The 26936-nt window shown below is 37.8% G+C and overlaps 1 protein-coding gene across 1 annotated transcript in view; it reads right to left on the bottom strand.

Moving 5' to 3' along the window:
* ERICH3 (glutamate rich 3) overlaps positions 1–26936 on the bottom strand; it is a 103253-nt gene that overhangs the window by 63259 nt on the left and 13058 nt on the right. Inside the window, exons 2-6 of the mRNA XM_047085212.1 lie at positions 14671–14764; positions 12100–12225; positions 8481–8552; positions 6452–6580; positions 1494–1652 (exon numbers count right to left, since the gene is read on the bottom strand). Of these exons, the coding sequence (XP_046941168.1) occupies positions 1494–1652; positions 6452–6580; positions 8481–8552; positions 12100–12225; positions 14671–14764 (580 nt within the window). The remainder of the gene's footprint in view (positions 1–1493; positions 1653–6451; positions 6581–8480; positions 8553–12099; positions 12226–14670; positions 14765–26936) is intronic.

Genomic DNA, 26936 nt, shown 5'->3' with positions numbered 1-26936 from the left:
ACCTTTGAGTTTTCTGGTACCTTTGGCAAGCCCATTCCTAAGATGAGATAGGTACATCAAGCCATTTTAATCTGATTCCATCCCCCTACATACCATCATTCTGATTCCATGCTCACTAGGCAACCTTCTCATTGTGATCTGGCTTCCCATGTAGGTCTATCTGCAGAGGTATAATGACCTGCTTCTACAGCTTTGATTATTTGATGTCTGGTGAATTAATGGCCCTTGATTATGATTTGGCTCCCTATTTTGGTTTACTAAAGGAGAAAAATGAACTTGTTCTGTATTATTTTAGTTAACCTGAGACAATCTCTCAGGATCTGACCGTTCCTGGACACTAGCTGAAACAGGAAACCTCTAGGCTTTCTAGCTGATCCTAGAAGGTCAGCTTAATTGACTTATGAATTCACAAGCTTCTGCCTAGCCCTAAGCACCATTCCCTATACAAAGTGCTACCACTCTTGGTTTAGTTTCTCCTGCTTTCTAGGAAACAACTATTAAATTAACTAAAGGTTTGGGAAAAGTGCTTCATAAGCTGAAAAGCATATTAAATGGATAAAATATGAGTTATTTGTTAGAGTTATATTTATACTTTTATCATGAAACACAATCATTTGTCTGAATTAATTTCTTAGTATCAAGGTTATCTGTCAATTCTAGATGAAAAAAATCTTAATTTCAAAAAAAGAAAAAAATATCTTAATTTCATATGTCTTATATTTCCTAATAAGAAATGGAACTAAATTCACCTATTTGAATGCAGTGACAACTGAACTCATGAAACAGATTCTTTCTTAAGCTCGCAAATGTTTCTTCTTCATGTTGGAAATCCAAAGGATACCCTCCCTAATTACTGAATGTTCTAATGATTCCTCCCTGCTTAACTAACTCATATTTTATGTTTACCACATCTCCCTTCTGAGCTCTATTAAAATAAGTTCAAATTACCAGAGATATAACCTTGAAAATGAAGCAAGTCAAGCTCCTATGTGTGATTAATTCACCATTTTTTAAAGATGGACATTCTTTTTCTTCTGTATCCAACTTTCTCCAGAGTCAAACTTGAAGCAATTTCATACACTGATGGTAAAGTAAGTCAGCATGCAAATGTAAGCCTATTCTTGGAAAGTTTCATTTTCGAGGTTTCATGCATTTAAAATTTAGAATCAGTCAACACTGGGTCTATTCTGATAGAAGTCATACCTGGCTATAAAAAGCTTCTCTTTGTTTTTTACACATCCATTCGAATTAATGAAAGGTGACCTTATATTATTACAAATCTATTCCTTACTCTTTTTGCTTAATAGCACAGAAATCATAGGCCTTCCAGTTAGAGTAAGATGTAATTAAACAGAAGTACATAGTAAATGCTTAATAAGTGCACAATATAAATTTCACTGAGTAGATTAATTGAATCTTTGTATCTTAAAACCTTGGTAATCTAATATTCTAATGAAGGATAAAAAGATATTTCTTGAAAAAGTAACATTTACCCCAATGGGAAATGGAGCTTCATTTTCCAGCAATGAGGTTTTCAATCTGGACCCCGAAGTTATCTTTGGAGCGGTTCCTACTGCAGGATTACTGGGAAGAGGCTTTAATCGAATTGGAGGCTGCATATTTCCTGGGGCAGTGTATGGTCGAGGGGCTGTCTAGACAATTAGGGAAAAAAATTCCATTTAAATTAGTATCTTGACATGTTTCCAGAACCAATTAATAACCCAACAAATTGCCTAGAGTAATTAATGGTGCCTTTTTACTGAACAGATTAAACTTTAATTATGTCCTTCCATTATACATAGCCTTATGACCCAAAGTATTTGTTAAAACATATGGTGTGGAAGTCCTCTACATAACTAAATGCCACAATTATAGAGTATTCTAGACAAAGGAGATGTTCTCTGTTAGGTTCCTGTATTTTATTCATTTTGTAAACTTGCTGACAATACCTAATTTATTCGGTGCATGAAAATGGCTTTGCTCAATTAAATGTTACCTTGAATAATGTTCCTATTTTAGAGATCTAAAGAGATATGATTGGAATGGACTCATTTCCATTTAAATGTTTTCAACATAAACTACTGTTGAGTCCTTTACATCTTAAGAATGGTGAAGTAAAAGCAGACAATATGATTCAAAAAGAGAAAAGGCGGATGCCTAACTATAATACATTACCATTTATTCAACTTCTCCCTTGAAATATCAGAAAAGTAAAAATGAAAAACAGTAACCGGCAAATGGAAAACACTGTGTAAAAATGGAGAGGTTTTCTAGGCTGGATCTTTTCCATTTGCCCCTCTTCTGCCTTCTCTGCCCTGCTCTGCCCTCTGGGAGTCATTTCTTTACTGACTGCACCAACTAATCTCAGGATTCCAGTTGGATTTGGCCGATGATAGGCACTGGCAGGGGATCAGAAGACAAGAGGCAAGAGGTTGGGGTCTTAATTCTCCTGGACCCTTCCCACCAAAGGTTGTGTGTGATGGGTCAGCTGAGTCCACAGCTCCTGTCAGGCAGTCCTCTCCTAGCTGACAAGCCCTGCCTGCTGGTGCTGATACCCAATCCTTCCATCTCCCTCTCTGGTCTAGGTGCTGTGGTTTCCCATCGTGCTGACCCCAGCACGCTTAACATCCCCAGTTGGTTTTCCTTAACCCTGCCGGCATCTTTGTAAATAGTTTCTTCATTAAACTCTTCCTAATTACCCTATTTGTGTGAGCCATCTGTTTCCTGCTGAGACCCTGACTGATGCATTTTCTAATCAAGAATGTACTATAAAGAATATAAAAAGTGCGGGTATGGAGCATCAGAAATGCTTTTTGTGCCACTGACAGAACACTTTAAGTTTAGTATAAAGATCAGCAACCTTTCAAGAAGGAAAAACAAGGTTTTTGGCTCCATTGTTCTATTACAACAAAAAGTAGAAACTTGTTGAGAATAACTCATGTATATTTGGGCAAGAGAGTTAGAAGGATGGTGTATAAATGCACTGACTCAAGAACAGTGAACAACAAATATTCAACTCTGGAAAAGTGTTGTGTAAATACATAAAAAATGATGAGACAGCTCCTACCACCACAATTTGGTCTGAGTGCCATCTTTACAAGTATGTCATATGTCACTAAATGTCCGATTTTGTTAAGTCAACATTCACTGGATTCCAACTATAGGCACTATGAGGAAAATAAAAAGTAATTTTTAACATCTAATGCAACACAAGACAATTAGTGCCAAATAAACCACACAAACACTGCCAAAGAGACAATAGCAACAATAACAGAGTATCTAAGAACTAACAGGACTTAGAACTAAATGTTGTTTGGAATACACCAATGAGACTAGGACAAATTCAAGTTTTCACAGAAGCATTTTATCCAAATGGATGATCAAGGGAAGAAAATGGGTGAGCAGAGAAGAAGAATGATAACTTTGAACATCGAAGTAAGGAAAGCTACTTGTTGAGACAGACATGGGAAGGGTATCAAAAATAATATTGCTCAGTATCTGTTTTTCTTTCTTCACTAGTAATAGAATTTTCATCAGGGAACGTGGCTCTCATAAATAAAAACTATATTTCCCAGCATCTCTCGCAACTCTGTACAGATGTATGCCTAAGATTTAGCCAACTAGATGTGAGCAGAAGTGATACATGAAACCTCTATATCGAAGAGATGTGCTGTCACTTTCCCTTTACCCCCTTCCCTCAGATTGAAATATTCACATGGTGATATGCCATCCTGGCTTATGTATATGAAGGCAACACACTAAGTTTGGCAGATCAATGACACAATAGGAGTCTGAGCTTTTGATGAGCTCACACAGTAGCACTGGGCACAACAGCTGAAACTCACATAAGTGTGTTACAGTAGGGAAGGCACCGTTATATTTAAGTCATTGCTATCTTGGGTCTCTGCACACAAACCTCTTTCATGACCTATATGGAATCCTTAGTGGATTGACTAAGGCAACATTTGATTTAAAGAAATAGAACACAAGATTCTATGAGCCAAAAGGCAAAATGTCTTAAAACCCACAAAGATATATCAAACTAGAGGTTTCTGAACAAGGAAATCAGATCATCCAAAAGAATTCTTTAACACTCTGTAAAACAAATATGCTTAAGACTCTCTCTTGTCAAATAATTCAACTGAACACAAACACATGGAAAATCTAATGTAGGAATTCAAGAAAGCAGGTTACTATAAACTAGAACATGATCTATTCGCTTCTGTGCTCTAAATTTTATTTCCCCCATTTGCATACAGATATCATTCAGTTAGATGAATATGGCAGTCAAATGTTTAACTGATTACATTTATCTCTAAAAACAAATCTGCATCATTCAACTAACAGCTGTGAGCTACAAACTGTTGTAGTTCACATCAGAAGCCACCTTAAATTTTGTTATATTTGAAACTGTTTGTAATATATTTTCTTGGAATAAATACGGCACTGTAGCTTAACATTTTCAAAACTGTACCAGAATGTGAATTGAAACTGACTACCTGGTGGTTACTCAGCTTAGCTGAGCATTTTTAATTCTTAGTAGAAGATCTCCAGGGGTGAATTTCCCAAGCTTGTACAGAATTAGTTGAATGGTTTTCCACAGTTTTAATGGGAATGGTGTAGCTAAAAGCCTATATGCTACTCTGAAAGTTTAGGTTCAATTAGTGACCAAGTGCAATAACTATTCACTGGATGGTTTCTTTCTTTATTCAAGAAAGTTAAAAGAAAAATCAATGACAATATCCCAAAAGGATTATTTTCTCCATCTCAATGGCACACGGAGGTCAGGAGTCAAATTTAAAGGATATGTACCCAAGTTGGGAGAATTAAAAGGAAGATTTGAATTCTGTAAAATGGGAACTACAATTCAGAGATCACAATAGGTATCCCCTATGGTGCTTTTGCACCATAGGGGGTGACCAAGTGAAGAATGGTGTTTTACCAGATAGAAAGGCTTCTGAAGTGCTGGTGTCAGTGTTTCCTGTAATTTTTAAATTACTTTCTCACTCCTGCCACATTAAGATCTCCTGGATGTATCATAAACTACTTATTGAGGGTGTTCAGCTGGAAAATTGAAAAGAAAGCCTTTCAAGGGTTTTTCCTCTCTGAAACAGGTGGGAGGATGGAAAACAGCACTTGATTGTTTCTTTTGTTTCAACCGGGTTAAGCTTTTGAGAGCCTAGTGAATTTGCCATCCAAAACCAAAAAGAATTATTTGTGTACGTATACATTTAAATGAAGCTTGGAAATATGGTATCAACAAAGGGAAAACGGTTGCTTTTCATAACTTGAGCTGTTCATCGGGAAATGTCAAAACATATTTACCTTTGAAAAATGTCAAAGCTTAACACTATATGCGATGAACCTACTTCAACAATCTGGGAAAGCTTTGCAATTTCTCTACAAATATTGTGCAATCCAAAAAAATGTTCATGCTAACAAGAAAATATATTAGGCCACATAAAATAAGAATAAAGATGTGATCAAGCAATTCATTTACAACTTAAACCATCAACCTCCAGCAAATATTTTGCAAATCTTTTCCTGTATCTATATTGTTTCAAGCTACCTTACCTTCTTTCAAACAAATATCATCTCTATATTATAAGTGAACCAAACTGGAATGAAATGTCGGCATGAAATTTCTTTAAACAGAATCTCTGTATATTTAAGTATTTTTGTTAGGGTATGTGTACATACTTTTGATAAAAGAAACACAAATATAAGTATATAGCCCACCATGCTATACAGTATGACTGAGTTTGTGTGCATAAATAAGTTTTACAGATAAGGTGAGAGTGGAGGGAGCAGCAAGACAAAACCCAGAGGTCAGAAAACACAGAACATATGTGGAACGACTCATGGTTCCACAATCTTGCTGTATTGTAGGGTGCTAAAGGGTAATCATGAGGGGAAATATTGAGTTGGCTAAATTGAGGTCATAGGGCTTAGAGTTTTAAATGTCAGGTGGAAGAATCCAGGTTTTTCTAAACATGTCACAGAGCCAGTGAAGTCATTTCGGTATGTAAGTAACATAAATAATCTTCACTTCAAGAACACTAATCTATGGGGCACCTTGCTGGCTCAGTCAGTTAAGTGTCCGACTTTGGCTCAGGTCATGATCGCATGGTTCATGAGTTTGAGCCCTGCATCTGGCTCTGTGCTGGCAGTGCAGAGCCTGCTTGGGATTCTCTCTCTCTCTCTCTCTCTCTCTCTCTCTCTCTCTCTCTCTCTCCTCCTCCACTTGTACCCTCTCTCTCAAAATAATTTGAAAGGGGTGATATTGATTGTAACTGGGACATTCAGTAAAGACAGTTGAACAGATACAAAACCACATTGTCATTTAGTAGGATTCACAGAATTATACAGACAAATAGAATTCTTTCTGAGAGTCATTGGAAATTATAAATTAGTTGGGATGGCACATGACAGAGTGTTTTATAAGACTCACCAGTGTTATTGGACTGGAATGTCCTTCATCAACCAGAACACTATGGCCACGGTTAGTCTTTGGGCCAACTGGGGGGTGAGGAGATAGGATTGGCATGTTATTTTCTATAAACCATCTTGTGGATTCTCCCTAGGATAAGAAAGTGATTTGATAAGTTGATGCATCATTAGTAATCTAGGTTAGGTTATTGCCTGACAGGTAAGAGATAATTTATTATTAAAGAAGTCCTTTCTCATTACTTTCGATAGTGTTCCTTCTGGGGTGCCCGGAAGTGTTCCTTCTGGGGTGGCTCAGTCGGTTAAGCATCCCACTTTGGCTCAGGTCATGATCTCGTGGTTCATGAGTTTGAGCCCCACATCAGCTCTGTGCTGACAGCTCAGAGTCTGAAGCCTGTTTCAGATTCTGTCTCTCTCTCTCTCTCTCTCTCTCTGCCCTCCCTCGCTCATGCTCTGTCTCTCTGTCTCTCTCTCACACAAGAATAAATAAAATATTTAAAAAATTTTAATTCAAAATAAATAAACATTAAAAAAAGTGTTCCTTCTGAAGTCTATCATGACATTCAGAAAAAGTTTCACAGCTGTACTGGGGCTTTGGGTGTGTTAGTAAGAGGCAGGAATTTCAGTCTCCTATGTTGGAAGAAACAGCTGTACTCAAAGAAATAGCAACGGATACAGTGCATCCTGAGTTCTAGCAACAATAATATTTATTTATCTGCTTTAAGCAGATCATTACAAGAAGCACAATGCTCTTCACAGCTCTGATTAGTAAAGACTACCAGCAAGTATTACTTTTCTATCTTAAAAAAGAATTAAATCATGCCCCAAGCAAGAGGGTTGCATATTACATAAAAGGAGCCTAAATCATAGGTCTTTCACAAGTACAGCTATAAAGTGAAAACCGTTATAAATAAAAATCATATAGGGAGGAAGTGGAGTGTCCATCAGGAATTTCTGCCACTGTTGTAATACACCCGTGTGCTTAGTCAGTGTGTCTGGCAACCTGGGTGAGGGTGAACCACACACTGCTTCAAGCAGTGTTTGTCACTATTTCCAGTGACCATTCTTCTCCATGAGCATTTAATCAGTAAATCAGAGAATCTATAACTCAGTCCTTGATGCAGGACATTATTGGCAAAGTTGATCTCTACACACCAACTTTTCTGATCTTGAAAAACTCCCCTATCTGCTGTTATTTAACAACACTTTCTTAACAAGATTTTCTTTTGACCATGATGAAATAGATTTGAGTCTATCAGGTAAGAGGAAAATATGACTGTCTTCTATGGCAAGTTGTTCTACAGAAGCTTTACAAATAGTTCTCAGTCTGTGAAATGTGTCTTAGGTCCCACATTTGTAATACGACACGGAAAATAAAGAATAACATGTGAGTTCGAGTGGCTCAAGAATAAAACTGCTAACCTAAACTGAAGCCTTTCAAACATGCTTAATTGAATCTCTTATCCTCCCAATTCAAATTTATGTTTTATAAATTCACTTCAAAGAAGAGATGTCAAATACAAAAACGGAAAAACAAGGAATTTTTAAATGCCTTGTACAGAATGTCTAAATCTTATGCTTTTGTTTGCCAAATAGATCTTTCCTGCCATCTATTTTCAAGGGTCATGCTTGCATGAAAATGTGCCATTGTATAATTTTTAGAATGTCATTTTCCACCACTTTGGGAACATCACCATCTATTTTCAGCTTTTTAAGACGAAAAACAAAAATCCTTTGGCGTCTATCACATATCAATCAAGAAAAGACAAAAGCAAAATTTCAAACTTGAAAAGAATGTTTTCATGTTTCCTTTGAAAGGTTTGTACCTTGTAAAATTTATTTTGCACAAGGAGCTCCTCTTTTGCCAAGATCCTCTGAAATAATGGTGCCCAAGACATAGTCTTGGTGAAACCATCACCTGACTTCAGCTCAGTTACCCAAAGGTAAAGTGCCTTGAAAAACTTCAATAACAGCACCACTGACTTTTAAAATCATGCAATAATTTAGTAAAAGAGAATTGTGTAGCTCCTTACCTTAAATCTCTGAATTTGCTCCTTCTTAGCCAAGCTCTCCAGTTTTTTCTTTATTTCAAGCTGATGATAACGCTAAGCACACAGGAAAGAATGGAGGAAAGGATCCTATCAATTATAGCAAAGAGTTTTTTAGAGGAGAATAATCCCCCCAGCTAGCTGTATTCCAAATCCCCACCTTGTCATTGAGATGGAGAAGAATCACCTGCATATGTGTGCAAGTGGGAATATAAATTGATACAACTCTTTGGAAAACCAATCCCTAACATAAAGTGGTGAAAAGGGTCCCAATCCTTTAACCAATACATTCCACTTCAAAACCTAGGAGAAAATCAGAATTAAAAGACAACATATCTGTGTGGTACACAAAGATGCTATCTGAAAGGATTTTTCTCGTCAAAGCAAAAATTCAGAAGCAATATAAACCGTATAGAGAAGGGTTAACTTTTGGCCACATCCGTATAATGAAATAGAATATAATCATTAGAATAAGATTCATAAAGAGTTTGTTTAAAAAAAAAGATTGAAAATGCACATAATGCAGGAGCAAAGTAAAATACAGAATTGCACAGAACTATGATTTAATTGATCACACTTATACTGTGTGGCTGTCCCTGTGCCAGAAAGTCACATCCTGGGCAACATCTCTTCTGGAACAATGCTAATTGCTAGGCAGTCTCACTCCACAAGTGCAGAAGCTGAGGCAGAGGACCATGAATTTGTCCCAGGTCACATATCTAGTCAGTGGTGGAAATGTAATTTGAAGTTCAATCTATTGGACACTAATTTCCTGTTTGTTTGGTTTTTACTTATTTACTTATTTTTCATAAAATGTGTCCCTGTCACAACATAGCATATTTTTATCAATGTACATGTATAAATAGAGACTAAAAGGGAATGTGAGTATGTTAACAGCAGTTCTTTCTGAGACAAAGATTTTATGTGGTTATTTTCCTTTTTATGCTTTCTTGCATTTTCCTAACTTTCTGTAATATATTAATTATATAATTTAGAAATAAACCCCATATGAAAATAATCTGCTCACAATTTTGTTGGAAATCATTCAGACACATTTGAGAGCGTTTTAAAGAGTGGTTTTTTCCTGTTTTTGATCTCTTCGTGCTACCTTTTGGACCCCGCAGGCTCCATCCTTCCCTACCCAAGTATTATCAACCTCTTCAGATATTTCCCTTTCTTCTCTCCCTCTTCCTTGCTCTCTCACCCACTGATCACCATTTTGTGAGATTCGCTACCAATCATTTTCCATTTTTTATTTATTTCCAAGTCTCTGCAGCCCTCTCTCCTACTGCCCCTCCTCTTCACCAAGGCCACCAATGTCTTTGCCTCTGGGTCAGACCAAGGTCCTTTTTCCCCCAGTACTTTCCTGTTTAAGCATTGCACATTAAGCTTGTGAGAGCCTGCTGGCTTCCAGGACACCTTTCCATAGGGCCCAGGTTTCCACCACGCGAGGGCTCTCTCCTACTCCCTGTGGTAGGTAGTTCCTGGGCCCCAGCAGTGCACTGCCACCCGCCAGGTTAGCGCCCCCAGAATTGCTCTGGCTCCTTCTTCCCCACTCCATCCTCATTCAGTGTCAGTCTCTCTCCCCCTTCACATCTCTAGGGACAGCTGCCTTTCCCCAGCGTGTCATGACTGCTGTGAGTCCTTACCCTTGGGCAACAGCTTCCTAATTGACCTCCCATCTCCAATCTTTTCCAACTCATTAATCTATCTCCCACATTTTTAGCAACATCATCTTTCTAATGATGCTCTGCTCACTCATTTTACGCCCTTGCTGAAAAACGTCTCATCGCCTCATCACCTATGCTCCAAACCTAGTTAGGAATTGAAGGCCTTCCAGAAACCAGGCCCCAGCTTACAGAAGAGTGCCTCTTCCTGCTGCTCCTTCAACCAACCTGCCTTGCGGTCTGGCCTCAGTGAGCTTTCCTGCCCATCCACAATGGCCTTTCCCCTCTAACGTCGCGCCAGCTGTCCTCACTCTCTCGAATGTTTTTCTCATGCTTTCTTGTGCAGCTTCACTCAGCCTTCAAGGTCCAGTTCAAATAGCAGGACCTCCGTTCTGCTTCCTCTGACTTTCATAGAGATAAGTCATCATTCTCTACTTCCCGGAACTAGGTCTGTTTTTCCTCTCTTCTAACACTTGATCACTTTCAACAGTAGGTTTTTGTTTTTGTTTTTTTGTTTTTTGCTTTTTTGTTTTTATATATCACAGCTACATCACATAGCTTCAAACTGGTAGTGGTAAGCCTACAATTAATGATTAATGTTTGTGGTATGAACAAATACATGAATATTAATGTAACAACATTACTAAATAGCATCAGCATAAAATAAATGTGAGATAAATGTAACAATTTAGAGACAGCTATTCTATTTGTTAATTATATTAATATATTACATATCATAGTTATATATATTACATCATATGAAATTATATTATATATTCTATATTAACACTTATCTAAGACATTTATTCCAAATTTTAAGAATATACAAAGACTCTTAAATGATAGCATATTCTATAGTTATGATGTGTAAGTTACATGAAAGTTTGGAAAACCAAAACTTCAAGGATTAAAGCTAATACAAAATTTGGTGCCTATTGGTTAAATTTGAAACTAAGTATAGATTAATCTACTGTACTATTTTTTTTAACATTAGTTGCAGAATTCCAACTAATACTTTATAAGCAAGTGAATTTGAATGATGCCATATAACTCATGCACATGTCATAAAGCACAAAATGAATTCCTAAATTAACAGATCATATACATCTTATCTGAATGCAACACTTGTTCGGTATAATGGTAGCATAATAATAAATATTTTCAGTGCCACTACACTTAGTATTGGTTTACTGGTGATTCTACAGTTGTTCATAAATGTTTACTGCACTCACAGGTCAATGATTTTACCAGCCAAGTTTTCTGATTTACTGCTGTATGGTCAAGCCAAGAAGTGACATGCTTTTTCACAGAGATTAAAATGGTGTTGATGCTTGAAACTATAAGTTCCATGGAGCAAGGCTAAAATAATTTATCAAGTTAGCTATATATCCTACTAAAAATGCCATGTCAGATTTGAAAAAAAAGTTGTTGATGCTCGGTTTATGAATCTATGCTGACCAATGTGGCCTAAAGTGGGAGGGACAGCAGATGTTTCAATGCCTATTCCCTGAAATTTAGCATACGGCCCAGCTTCAGAGCCTTAAAAGAATAACAAATCTGAAATAATTCATGGCAGTGGAATTACTGATATTTAAACAGATGTCACTTTTTTTTTTTTAGCAAATGGAAATTGGGGTACAGATGGTGAGGGCTGGTATGTTTGAGAGTAGCCATTATGGATTAAAAATCTACATTTGTTAAATTAAATATCACAAAATATATAATGATGTCCATATTTTTCTGTAACTGAAATTGAGAAAAGCTTACTTCAGTCTCTTGGCTCTTTGCTACCCAGAGATTATAGAGTATTTCTCAGGGCACCTTGTTCCTTTCCTTTTTAATGAAATACAGGAGGAATTCCTCTGCTTCTAGTACAGAAGTAGTATTAATTACCATATTAGAAACTATCTATTATAAAGAAAATATGAATACTTTACCTCCATATCAAGAACCTTATGGAAAATAGCCTGAGCTAGGCATTCCCGGATATATTTTTGGTGATCCCTCTTCATGATATTTAGTTTGTATTCTTTTTCGGAAAGTATTCTCCCACTTCTTGTGATCTGTCATGAATAAATAAAACATACATGGAAATACAAAGCAAAAAATGTATTGTTTGTTACCAAAAATGGAGAGATGGCGTGACAAAGAGACAGAGAGGGGGCAGCGTCTTCTAAGCCTAAAAGGGCATACTACTATGGCTGGCAAACTCACTCTTCATGAATATTTCATAAGGGAAAAAAATCGGTCTCATGTACCAGCATTGGCAAAACACACACAGGTGGTGCACTTGACGTTTAAAACAAGGTTTTCATTAGAGTCACAATTTCTCCTTGATGGAACCCAGGTGTTCTTTTCACGTCTGTCTTTTGAACACATTTGGGAAGAAGAGGTGGAGCGCTACCTTGAAACAATGAATAGGAGCAGTGATCACAGGACTGATGATCTCACAGGAAATAACGTTGAAGGGCAAAACACGTAAGCTATAGAGGTTCTCATCAGTTTGTTTTAAAAACAATTGGTTTCATTACTTTATTTTCACGGTTTTTTCTCCTTCCACTCTCCAACCCAGAATGTAATTTAATGTGTCATGATTCAGATTTCTTTCAGATTATGCAGTGCTGCACATATAAAAGACTCCAGATTGCGTTCAATTGGCATCATTGAAAATGCCAGGAGTGGTAGTTTCTCGTTTTTATTTACTTATTTTTCTTTGCTTTTGCTTTTAATCCTTCCTGAGAGCATATTTGTGGTATTTTTCTGTATCTTCTATCCTGGAGTGTTCATCTTCTTCCTTTCCACTTAATTATGCCCTGCTCTTTCAGGTCTAACCCAAGCCCACATATTTCTTAATTTTGAAAACTGTAGTTTTTTAACACTGTGTGGCAACATATTGGAGCACTGGGACCAAGGAGATTGCTGTTACAAGTGATTGGTTACTGATGATCTTTTTTTATATCTTTTTTTTTCCCTGATGGAAAAAAAAGGGGTGTGTGGTTCTAGAAAGTGTTCCCAATCACAAATAACTCAGTTAGGGTCTTTGAGATGTGTTCTCTGCCCGGGATATCGTGCCATATGTTTCCAGATGAGAATAAACGTTGAGAACATTCTGCACTGTGTGTGGCTCCCTCCTCAGTTAACAGGTGTCATTGTTCTCCCCCACCCCACCCCTCTTGGGGGAGATCTGATCTCCCCAAATAGACCGGAAGCTCCTATAGGGCAAAAGTTCTTAAACTAGAGCTCACATTAGAATTACCTGGAAAAGTGTTGAAAATAGATTGGTGGGCCTCACCCTACAGCTTTTGACTCAACAACAGGTCTGGAGTGCGGCTCCAAAATTTGCATTTTCTAACAAGTTCCCAGATGATGCTGAACACAAACAAGTTCTAGAGAAATCTTCCTTATTTGAGTTGTCATGCTACATAACCAATGTTCAATAAATACTTGCTAATGATGTTAATAAGTAAATACAAAGTCCTTTCCACTTATACATAAAGCTTACCAATTGTTATCCAAAGAAGGAATGTTAATAGTAACCACAATAATTGCAACAAGCATTCATTACACCTCTCTTATTGCTGCAACGATCCTGAGGGCTGGGTATCATTATCTTCATTTCACAATTGAGGAAGCTGGAGCTGAGTAAGTTAAGTATGTGATTTGCTCAAGATTCTGACTTGTAAATGGCTGAGCCAGGTTTCAGCCAGGTCTGTCTGATAACAAAGCCCCAGGAGACAAAAAGCAAGCTCTCAGGAGATCTACCCTGCCAGAGTTCCAAGCACAAAAACAACAATTAGAAACACAATGCATATCCTTTCAACACCATGGCAACAATAGTTAAGGAAATCTTTGTGTTTTAAGAAGGTAAACAGCTAAAATCATTACTCACACTTTGTATAACCACACCTATTTCTTTCAGTGGAAAACTGTAGTATTTTTTTAAAGATTTTCACATTAAATACATTTAGAGGAATAGAAATTTTGTGGAAATGATAGTTTTAGAGCTAAGAAAAGACACTAATGTTATCAATAAACCCAGGAAATGAAACAGGTTTTTAAAATTCAAGGGGAAATTTTGAACTGTTCGTTGTCTTCCACACCTTATTCTGTGATTATTAAAAATAATATTTTTTTTTCCTGAAGACAGTAAAGTCTTCTCTGTGCTTAATCCCTAACAGTTCCTGGCTCATACAATGTGTTCAATGAATACGTGTTGAATAAATAAATGAATTAACAAATAAATAAAATATGCTATTGGAAGCTCATAGGGTTTTTCCTCAATAATTTATAAGTAGCTTTAGCAGTCATTGTGACCTCTCTTCCTATCTTTTGAAACACAGCTTCAAAAAGATAATCTGAGCTCTGGAAAAGAAGTAATTTTTCTAAAAAAAAAGGGGGGGATGAGGAGGTAGGTGTCACTGATTAGCTCAAAAAGAAAACCAGAAAAGGGAGGAAATTACTGGATTTAATGAAACAAGAGGGCAGGTAGAAAGTAAACCAAATCTTACCAGCCCTGATCTTAAAAGATGCCGTCTTATCCTTGTGTTGTTAAAATATCCAGTCAGGTGTTTATCAGTAAGACTATTATATGCTGCAAGTAATCTGGAAGATAAAAATGAAACCATTAAGGTTTTATGAAGTGTTGCTTGATAACCAAGGCAATTCTTGACTTTCTCATCCCCAAACTGTGCATAATCATTCACTTGTCCAGACAGACAATCATTCATGTGTTTAATAAACAGGTATTGAGCAATTACTGTTTTCCAGGTTTTATGATAAGAACTGGCACAGTCCTGACATTGTTTATTTTGCACACAACTATGGAAATCAGGCATGAACAATTAAATTGGGTGTGAAAAATCCAACAACAGAAATACGCATAACTCACGGGGACACAGAGAAGGAGACCACCAACTCCAGTTGTCAGGAAAGCCCTCACAGAGGAAGCCTGATGGAAAACTTGGGAATTCCTTCAGAGGACTCTTCAGCCTCCTGTTTCACCCTAAATTCTAGCAACAAACTTACATGCACCTCCTCAACATATTCATTCATGACTTCAGCATACAATGCATGGTCCCTCTACTGCCAAGGCCTTTCCCCGACCCTTTAGCTAGTGGATAAGACCCATGATTAACAATCATCTCTTTCCAGAAAACATTCCCTGACACAAACTGGATGGACCTGCCACTCCACTCCCCCCACCCCCTGTGAAACCTTGAGTTATATTACACATTATTGGAAGGCCAGAATCGTGTGTTATTCTTGGTATCCCTATAGATATTATTTATTGTGTTCCCAAATAATGATGTGTCAATAGATGAAAACACAATTTTGCTTGAGACTTATTTTTACTGGTGTAAACTTCTAAATTTAAGGTCAGCAGCTTAGAACTCTTAACTTCCAGATAGATAGATAGATAGATAGACAGATATTTCCAGACAATGTCATTAATTCCACATCCAGAACTCCCCACCCTTCCCCCAAAATTCACAGATTACTTTTGATTTCTAGGATCTTTTATTTTAAGAGTTAAAAGCAAACAAATTGATTGATGTTATACCTGGGTAGATGGTCAATCTGAGCCTATAAATCAAAGTTTGAAGCTATTTTTTCTAAGTTTTAACTTATCCTCTACTGATTACTATCACCTTACAAAAGCACATACACATACATGTACATGTAGGTATATATGTTCATCCATATACGTCCATATACATAAAGGTGAATATATGTACATATATATATGTATACATACAGAGCGAGATGAAGACAGAGGCAGAGAGAGAGAGAGAGAACACAAGTCTAAACATAACCCTAAAATAAGGCTGTCTTAAAAAAAATGTATACCCTATTACCTGCAACACAGATTACAGTGTATACATAGTATGAGCAGTTAATCCTTAACTTACTTGGAGGCTAGAGCAGGGACTCATAGAATCAAGTAAATGTCATTAGTGACAATTTTATTTAGCTGCCTTAATTACATGGAGATGGTATTGGTGACCTTTTCCTTTCTCTTTTCTCCTTAATGGCCATCTTAGGAAAGTTATATACTGTCAAATGGTAAGAAAAGTTTAATTTTGTCCACAAAAGACACCGAAAGCCGTTACAAAACCCAGAAGGCAAGATGCCACACGAGGGTTGCCGACGTGTGAACAACTGCGGAAACCATTATTTCACTGGGTTTATGTAAAAAGACAACCTGAGGGATTCAGTAATGCACATACGAAACCAGCCCCAGATAATGCTTTGAAACTATCTTTTAAATGAACTGTCTTGGAGTCCTATAGTTCATCAAAGGTTTCCTGTCTCCAAAAGGTCAACACTGTATCCCTTACCCTTTCTGAATCTCAGAATATCTTTTCAGCAACTCATTTCAGAAAGGTGAGCAGGTGTCTCTCGGTCCTAACAATCATGATTCCACAGCTCACAGATTCTTAAGATAAATCATTAGACAGATATCATATATAGTCTTTGGTCTGTTTTTCAGGCTCAAGTTTTTAAAAAAAGTCAATAGTTTTAGGATAGCTATGAGCGCTAAAACCCTGATTAAATGAAATAGGGTCAAAAAGTTAGGATAACATAAACTTTAACTTCCCTACTGACTGAAAATAACCCCCTTCTTTCAATTCAGAATTTGTTGCAATATTTAGGTCCTAAGGATAAAGCTTAGCCAGCTTTGGCACCACTTCATCTTAATTCTTCTCTCTCAGGCTCCTACGAAACAAGTTTGTGTCCACGACACCCCTCCAGTCTTACTAAAAGGCCCAGTTGAGTTGAAACCTTTGAACACATCAGCTTTCTCACCTTTAGGAGAGACTGAAAATCCCTGGTTGGGATACCATTTGTAGAGCAACTCTTTCCATGACTATCATTTACAACTGGCCTTGGCAGAAAAGCTGAAAAATAACTAGCTGGGTCGATCCAGGGTCAGTCATTTCTTTTTCAGCAGTACCTAATTTATTTTTTGTACTGAAACTTTAAGTTAACAAACTGATAACAAGACATTGTACTAGAGTAAACTGTATATGGATTTAGTAAAACAGCTGTTATGGACTCAATGTTTCCCCCCAAAATTTATATGTTAAAGTGCTAACCCCCAATGTGATGGTATTAAGAGGTGGGGGCTTTGGGAGGTGATATGGTCAGAGGGTAGAGCCCTCATGAATGAGATTAGTGCTCTTATAAAAGAGACACCAGAGAGCTCCCTTGTCTCTTTCCCCATGTGAGAATACAGCAAGAAAATGGCCATGTATGAACCAGGAAGCAACTCTCAGAAGACACTGAATTTGCTGACACCTTGATCTTGGACTTTCCAGCCTCCAGAACTGTGAGAAATAAGTTTCTATTGTTTAAGGTACCAGTCTATGGTACTCTGTTAGAGCAGCCTGATGGTACTAAGATAGCAGTCAATGCAAACATTTGTCTTGTATACATATAAATGTACCCTGTTCTGACCATGAAGCCTCCTCCACAGGGAGATGGTAGTAATCCTGTGTCTCAGCCACAATCATGGTCTGTTTGATTCCTCCTGCTCTGCTTCTCTTCATTTGTGCTTGGTATGGGTTTGTAGCCTCCCTTTGCATTTACTCAACTATAAGAACTTTACTGACCCAGCCACAAATTTATATTGGTAGAGTTTTTCTAATGTTTCTGCCTTTGTCCTCACGATTCACTGCCACTGTTTCCCCAACACACACACACACCGTGTTCTTTTCTTTCTTATACTCAGCAGAGCCCTGGGCCAGATGAGGTCACCTGACCTGAACTTGGTGATTGTGTTGGTAATTGTGTTGCGCTGGGAGCACTCCACTCCCTTTGTAAGTCACTCTCTGCATCTCAGGTCAAAGCTGGACTTTTGGTCACACTACCCAGTCCTGAGATCCTCCCCTGCTGCCATCCATAGGATCAACAACAGCACTGGTCACAGCAATTACCAGGCCACTGGGACTGTATCATTTAAAGTCCATGCTGTTCACACCAAGTCCCACAGCTAAATGCCCAGATCAGCCTAACTCATTGGCTTCTTTATCAGATGCACGAGACTGCTTACTCACCTCCTGGTCTCTGGGTGGAGAACAACCGGCCACCTGGCTCAATGCACCAGGGAAAACAGTACCCCAGGAAACAAAGCAACCCTGTCCCTTTCCTCCACTTCAGTACACACCCCACATTCCTGTGGTGCATCTGGATTAGAGGAGCAGGCTGCTGAGACACTGGGAGTGCTGTCTCTCCAGCTGCAGCGCTTCAACACTAAACCCTCAAACCCATGCAATGTAGAACATATAAATAAGGCTCTGACATAATAAAGTTGGGGTTTCTTATCAATCCCTCCATCTGCCCCCAAAGAGAGAATCTATCCCATAAAACCCCCAAATGAACAGACAGACACTATAATATTATTAATCACAGACATTTATTGAGCACTGACTATTTTCAGGGTATTCCATAAGGTACTAGGGATACAGAGACAGCACAGACCCTGCACCCACTGAGTTCCCAATCTAGTGGGGAAGTGTGTGTGCACATACAGAGTGTGTGCATATGTGTGTGTGCATGCACATGTGGGCATCCTTCATTTCTTCCTGTCATAAACTGATTCATTCACAAATAGATCGTGAGTGTTTACGTGTCTCCATGTCAGATTCCATGCGCTAAGCTGGGCAAGGAATGTAATATTCCCATCCCATGCTGCAGATTGCAAGCATCCCCACATACATAGTTTCATGTAATTTCTTTTAGGCCCCTATTATAGATCTTCCATTTTCCTAAAGTATAAAAGCTCTAAAACAAGATTATCATTTAATGAGTCAGTCCTGGGAAAACCTAAGGTAACACTTTTTCACAGTGATAGAAGAATTTCTTCAGGCCTCAGCACTCTTGAACCTCAACCTCCTCTCCCAGCACTGCCTGTTCCCACACTGCTTACCCTTGGTGAGAGGAACAGATGTCGTGGTTAAGACTCCAGTTCCAGTTCAATCCTGGCTTCACCATCACTGGCTCCATAACTGAGAGCAAGTGACCTAACTATGCCTGGATTGTTCCATCTTCCACAAAACACTAAAACATGAACGCAACTCAGCCAAGTTCTTTGACACTTTCTAACAAGGATCACTTTCCCTCCAGTTTCCAATAACATGTTCCTCATTTCCATCTGAGACCTCATCAGAATGGCCTTTACTATCTGTTTCTACCAACATTTCTACAACATTCTGTACATGATTATTTATGTATTCTCTGAGAAGTAAACTTTCTCTTCAGCTCTCTTTTCTTTCTGAGCCCTGACCAGAATCACAAGAAAATCCCTTCACAAGAAGATATTGGCAAACCAAATATCTGATAAGGGGTTAATATCCAAAATACATAAGGAGCTCATACAACTCAGTAGCAAATCACCATCATCATCATCACCATCCAAATAAAAATGAGAAGACCTGAATAGACATTTCCCCCCCCCCCCAAAAGCATACACACGGCCAACAGGTATATGGGGATGTTCAACTAATCATCAGGGAGGTGGAAATCAAAACCACAATAAGATACCACCTCACATCTGTTAAGATGGCTATTATCAAAAAGGTAGGACATGAGTGTTGGTGAGGATGAGGAGAAAAGCGAACACTTGTGCACTGGTGGTGGGAGTGTAAATTGGTGCAGCCACTGTAGAAAACAGTATGGAGGTTTCTCAAAAAATTAAAAATAGAATTCCTTATGATTCAGCAATCCCACTTCTGGGAATACATCCAAAAGAAATGAAATCATGATCTTGAAGAGGTATCTGCACCCCATGTTCACTGCAGCATTATTCATAATAGCCAAGGCATGGAAATAATCTAAGTGTCCATCAATGGAAAAATGGATAAAGAAAATGTGATATATTTGCATTATAAATGTGATGCCATTTGAAATAACATGGATGCATCTTTAGGGCATTATACTGTTAAATATGTCAGAGAAATATAAACACTGTATGATCTCATTTGTATGTGGATTTTTTTCTCAATTTTAAAGATTTAATAGGCTGGAGAGCCTGAGTGGCTTAGTCGGTTAAGTATCCAACTTTGGCTCAGGTCATGACCTTGTGGTTTGTGAGTTCCAGCCCCATGTCAGGCACTGTGCTGACAGCTCAGAGCCTGGAGTCTGCTTCGGATTTTGTGTCTCCCTCTCTCTCTGCCCCTGCCCCACTTGCACTCTGTCTCTTTTTCTCCCTCAAAAATAAATAAACATTAAAAAAAATTAGGAAAAAAAGATCTAATAGACACAGAGAGTAGAATGATGGTTGTCAGGGATTGAGGGTGGGAGAAATGAAGAAATGTTGGTGAAACGGTACAAATTTCCAGTTAGAAGATGAGTAAACTCTGGGGATCTAATGTACAATACAGCATGGTGACTATAGTTAACAGTATCGTATTATATAGTTGGAAGTTGCTAAGAAAGGAGATCTTAAATGTTCTCACCACACCAAAAAAAAAAAGTAATTATGTGAGGTGACTGATGTGTTAACTAACCTTACTAAGGTAATCATTTTTTAATATATACATTTGTCAAATCATCATGTTGCACACCTTAAACTTACACAATGCTATATGCCAATTATAGCTCAAGAAAGCTGGGAAAAAAAAGTTTTTGCACCTTAAAACTTTTCCAGTCTCTACCCATTCCCAGTTCCAAACCTGCTTCCACATTTTTAGGTATGTGTTATTCCACTCCTTGGTACCAATTCCTGTCTTAGTCTGTTCAAGCACTGTCACAAAATGGACTAGGTGGCTTAAACAACAGACACTTAGTTTTCACAATACTGGGAGCTAGAAGTCTGAGATCAGCGTGCCAGCATGGTCAGATTTCTTGGTGAGAGCCCTCTTCCTGGTTGACAAACAGCCATCTTCTCTTTGTACTCTGCACAGTGCAGACAGAAAGGCAAGCTCTCTCTCATCTCTTCTTATAAGGGCACGAATTCCATCATGAGGGCTCCATCCTCATGACCTATCTCTCAAAAGCACCAGCTCCAAATATCATCACGCTGGGGTTGTGGTTTCAACATATGAATTTGAGCCTTAGGTTAAGTCACTTGTTGAAGATCATATAACCTAAAACCTGTTCCTGACAATATTTGTCAGATCACAGTGAAACGCCACTCACAAGGGCTCGCTCAGGTAGGGACCAGGATGCTAAGTATGATGACAGAAAAATAAGAATCATGAAATATTCACAGAAAAATGTAATTCCATAAATTCCCCAGTATAGAAATGGAAAAATTTTAATGAAAATTCTTAAGACAAAAATTAACAAATACATAACTTTCCTTTATAAATGGCCATATCATTAGCATAAAAGAGATGTACCAAAATCTTTAAATTATCTTATTCTTTAATATATATTTCTGTAATTTGCTTTATGATGCAAATTTCTCTAGCAAACTTGTTCAGAGAGAATATAAAGAATAATTTTGACACAACCAGTTTTATTTAGCTCAAATTGTGACCTCGCCCATCTGAATTAATGAAGCTTATACTAATTTATTATTGCTGTTGTACCAAAGTACATTAGTAGCTTAAATAACACAAATTTATTATTGTATACTTCTAGAGGTCAGAAGTTCAAAATGGGTCTCACTAGACTAAATTCAAGGTGTCATCACATTTGCATTCCTTCTGGAGACTCTAAGGGAGGATCTTTTCCACATTCCAGAGGCTCCCCACATTTCCTGGCTCCTGGCCCCCTTCCATTGCCAAAGCCAGCAATGGCCGGTCAAGTCTGCACCATCAAACACTGAGTGGGGCTCTATCTTACAAACTGGGAGATATGACCTGAGCCGAAATCAAGACTTGGACGCTCAAACAACTGAACCACCCAGGCGCCCAAAGTTCTGGCTCTTCTGCCTCCCTCTTGCTTATGCAGATACATTTGTGATTACTTACATTAGGTCTACCCACATTAATCTAGAATAATCTTTTTATTTTAGGGTCAGCTGATTGGCAACCTTAATTCCATGTGGAAACTTAACTTCCCCTTGCCATATAAATTAATATGTGCACACGTTCTGATGACTAAGACGTTGACTTTTTTGAGGGGACATTATTCTTTTTTTTTTTTTTTGATTTTTTTTTTTAAAGTTTATTTATTTTTGAGACAGAGAGAGACAGAGAATGAACGGGGGAGGAGCAGAGAGAGAGGGAGACACAGAATCGGAAGCAGGCTCCAGGCTCTGGGCCATCAGCCCAGAGCCCGACGCGGGGCTCGAACTCAGGGACCGCGAGATCGTGACCTGAGCTGAAGTCGGATGCTTAACCGACTGAGCCACCCAGGCGCCCCGAGGGGCCATTATTCTGCCTATCATGTGCCTTTTCCTATATTCCAGATGCCAGGGAGCAGAAACACTGGCTGTCGAATGTTATGGCAATTAGGCTACAACACATATTTTCCAATGACCATGTTCAATCGTGTCAGTGATCCTCACTTTCAAAAAGGACACTTCCCAGATGGAAGAAGGCAGTTTTTGGAAACACACCAGGAGGAACAAAATAAAAGGGAGCCTAAACTTTGATGTGCCAAATGTGAACACTAAGGCAAAAGAACAAGAGGTATACTGTGGAACAAATATATTCAAACAATATCTTTTTCTTAAAAAAAAATTTTTTTAACATTTATGTCTTTTTGAGAGACAGAGACAGAGCATGAGCGGGGGAGGGGCAGAGAGAGGAGACACAATCTGAAGCAGGCTCCAGGCTCTGAGCAAGCTGTCAGCACAGAGCACAATTTGGGGCTCCAATCCACAGAGTGAGATCATGACCTGAGCATGACCTGGCTCAACCAACTGAGCCACCCAGGTGCCCCCATATATTTTTCTTATAAGGATAACAATACAGAGATAACTTCTTTAGGTGAATCTAATATGTGAAATGACAGATTAGCCCATAGGATATAATTGTATTCACATCAAACACTAATTAACCAGCATTTAACATATCTCATTAAATTCAAATAATTATTATATGAAACATTGAGAAAGAAGAAAATGTTGCCAATTACACTGCAGCATGCCACTGATGTAAGCATAAATGATTTTAGTAATGTTAAAATGTGAAAAAATAATCTTAGCATTGATGACATAGGTTACTATACATGCTTGATTACTGCACATATATAGATATATCTGAGGAAGAGGAAAAGAAGACATATACAAGAATATGGCAGGGTTGCCACCATTAGAAGCCTCAAATTGAGGTTAGAGGATTTTACACATAAAATAATCAGAAAGCATACAAAAGTATATTTTAAAAGTAGTAACTGTGGAGTATTGGAGCTGACTCACACTGGATCTAATGAGATAATTGTTAAAATTTTCATGAGTTTTGCAAGCCATTTTTAGCTTGAAATTGGCCATTGTGGGAATAGTTACACCACAGAAATTAACAGACACTATATAAATCAAGGCTCTTTTTCTTTCTGAAAAGCCAGTTTACCAGCACACCACTAACTAAATTTCAAAAGTAAGTGGCAAGATATATCATGGGAGCTATTAAATAAAATGATTCATTATATGAGTCAACATATAGAAGTATGCCTTACATAGTATTATCCAGAAATTCATCTTCTATATGCAATATTTGACCAAAGGGGCTTATATACCTGTTCAGCCATTTCCTATCCCCAACAAAAAGAGCATGAGGACTCTGGAAAACACATTGACATTTGTCAGTGGCATTTCAATCAAGAAATTTTATGCAAGATATCTCTTTACATTGCCACAAATGGAAAGGTTCAACTCACCTACCAATCTGGAAAAACTGATTACATCATTTTATGCTCAACAAAATCAAATGAGACTTAGGTGAATGAGCACGGTTTTATTACTAAAGATGATCAAGATGTGCTTTGCATCTACAAATCTGCAATTTGTAGAGTCTGATAGTGTTCAAAGAGGGCCTACCTTCACTTGATCTTAGCCAAAAGGCTGAGAAGTGATGGGGAGGGCCTACCTTAAGTCTCCACTGCCAAGATAGGGTTCTAAGCAATGATAACCAGATAAAATGTTTCTGCAACTCACTTATCAAGTCTTTGTATTGGGAAAGCAAGTTAAACAAATCATAGAATATTGTGGTTTGATTGGCATTATGTTACAATTCACAAGCAATGGAGCTCCATCTCCTGACCCAAATAGATTTCTCACTGTCCATTAAGAAGACTTGTAAGAATCCACAGAATTTCAGCTCTGTGAGGAAACTCATCATACTCAAGCCAACAAACCAAGACTAAGACTTTGAATCTCAGTAAGATTCTTAGCAAAGAAGTAAATAAAATCTAGATGGGAACAACTTTCCCAAATAAAATCTCTGAAAACAGCACCAATAACCAGAAAACTAAAGAAAAATTAAACTACGTAGCTTCCTATCACTGAACACTGCATGTCTGTCATTTAAGAGTGAAAAAATTTAAGAAATACGTGACCAGACACTTAAACTCTTAACAGGTGCAATGATTTTCCTGTAGTTATTTAAGGCAAATAAATCTATATCAAATACTTCAGCCCAAAGTAAATTTGATGAGATAAAAAAAGGATGAGATTTGGGGCTAGAAGGCTTGAGGTCAAATTCTAATTCTGCCCTTTATAGGATGCATGACCCTGGAGAATTCAATCTTCTCCCTTTTGCAATTATCACCATGAAGTCAAACGCTGTGACTGCTTCCTGAAGTGGATGATCTAAGTTTACTGGTCTGGAAACATATTTACCTGGAGCCACAGGATTATTTATAGAAATGACCACATGAGGTCTAGTCAACTCTCTCATTTTATATTCAGGATACTGAGGTTATATTTATAAAAGTAGGCATAACTCATCAGTAAACTCAGATCAAAGGACTCAAAAAGAAGATGCCTGAATGTCACAGAAATTCTCATAGAATTCTACCTGTCCCTTTCCTAGGGTCCTTGTCTCCCTACCTTGCACCAGAATTTCTTTCATCATGTTTGAGCGCTCCTTTTATTTTATTTATTTTTTATATTTAAGTCTATTTATTAATTTTGAGAGAAACAGAGGATGAGCAGGATAGAGGCAGAGAGAGAGGAAAGAGAGAATCTCAAGCAGGTTATGCACTGTCAAGGCATAGCCTGAGACCGGGCTCGAACTCATGAACTGCGAGATCATGACCTGAGCCAAAATCAAGAATTGGACACTTAGCCGACTGAGACACCCCTGATCACTCCTTTTAGATTCATGTAAGATTCCTGCCTGTATCCCTCTTGCAGATTGTACTGTGATGCCATGTCTACAGTAAACACTCTGCCAATTTTTGTGGAATAAATGAATAAATAGTTAATGGAAACAAAATCTATTGGCCAAATTCCTTGACATAGATCCTTTCAAAAAATCCATGTGTAAGGATCATAACCCCTCTTTTGCTTCAGGATAATAACTGAAAAGAGTTTATACCCAAAGAGGTTCAAAAGCTTGCTTTGCCTAGATTGGCTTTTTTAAGATTCAGAATGCACAGTGTGGATGATCATGCCAACAATATGTTTTGTTGTTTTGTTTTTGTCAAATAAGTGCTTTTGCAGCATAATACAAAATTGCATTGAAAGAAAAGTTCCTAGGGAGGTAGGACAAAAAAACAAAACAAAACAGAACAAAAATCTTTTGAGGAAACTTGAAGAAAAACCAATACAGAAGAGTAATTGACAGAAGGGTCAATTATTTTCCAACACTTTATAAGAAAAGTCTTTGCCAACTAAAATTAGACCATGAGTCTCTGCTGCCTGCCACTTTGTAGAGGGTGATTGAACTACTATTATACTAATGATTTTATATTACATTCTTCATTCCTTTTATTTGTATCCAAACCTGCCAGATCTCTGCAATTATGCTAAATATTGATTTACAATTTCTCTCAGCTTATTCCAACGATGCAGACAGATGAGAACCACAACATTATTGTATTTATAGCCTTAATATGATGGTTTGAAGTGACTAGTAAAACCAAAACTACTCCAACTGTGCTGACCACTGGTGGGATAGTTTTGCAATGTTCACAGATGAGGCAGTAAGAAAACAGCATGTGGGAAGTCAGTAGGCCTGGGCCTCCCTGAGGTCGACAGTTCCCAAAAGATGAAGTTTGAGCCTCTAAGCTCTTCTCTGGAGACTTAAGAATTTTACTTCTTTGAACAGGAAAAAAAATTTGGCCACTTAAAATATATGCATTAATAAAAAAATAGTATGCAAACCAAGGGAGATAATAAAGTTGTTTGAAGAAAAGATGATGGGGGGGGAAGTTCTAGAAATCAATAACTTTCATCACTAGTATTTATTGATCATTTAATTTTTTTGTAGTGCACACAGTAAACACTCTATATAACATGAGTTATATATTTTAATTCTCAAAGCAATCCTGCAAATTACTATTATCTGCCTTTTTCACAAAGAGTAAACTAAGGTATAGAGTGCTTAGATAAGTAGCTTACATCTAGTTAAAGACAAATCCACAGTTCAAATAAGGGGCTGTTCTGCTTTAACCACTACACTGAACTATGTTCTACAAGGTATGATCAATAGTCCTGAAGAGCTCAGCCTAAAGAAGAAAAAGCATATGGGGGCCAGATAAGTGAACAGTTGATCTGTGAAAGATGCTAAGAAGGCAGGATCATCTAAAACCACGAGTGAAAGTACAGCGAGGGCTGTCTGGCTCAATAAAAGGAAAATTGTTTAAAAGTCAAAGGAATGACCTATAAGATATCACACCCAACAAGCCTGGGACTGGACAGTTTTGTAACAGCAGTGAG

Source organism: Lynx rufus, unplaced genomic scaffold (assembly GCF_022079265.1).
Source record: "Lynx rufus isolate CCGP_SWC_20201006 ecotype Redwood Valley unplaced genomic scaffold, mLynRuf1.p SCAF_2, whole genome shotgun sequence".
Lineage (NCBI taxonomy): Eukaryota > Metazoa > Chordata > Mammalia > Carnivora > Felidae > Lynx > Lynx rufus.
Note: the sequence above shows the minus strand (reverse complement) of the source record. Positions and strands in the feature narration are given on the sequence as shown.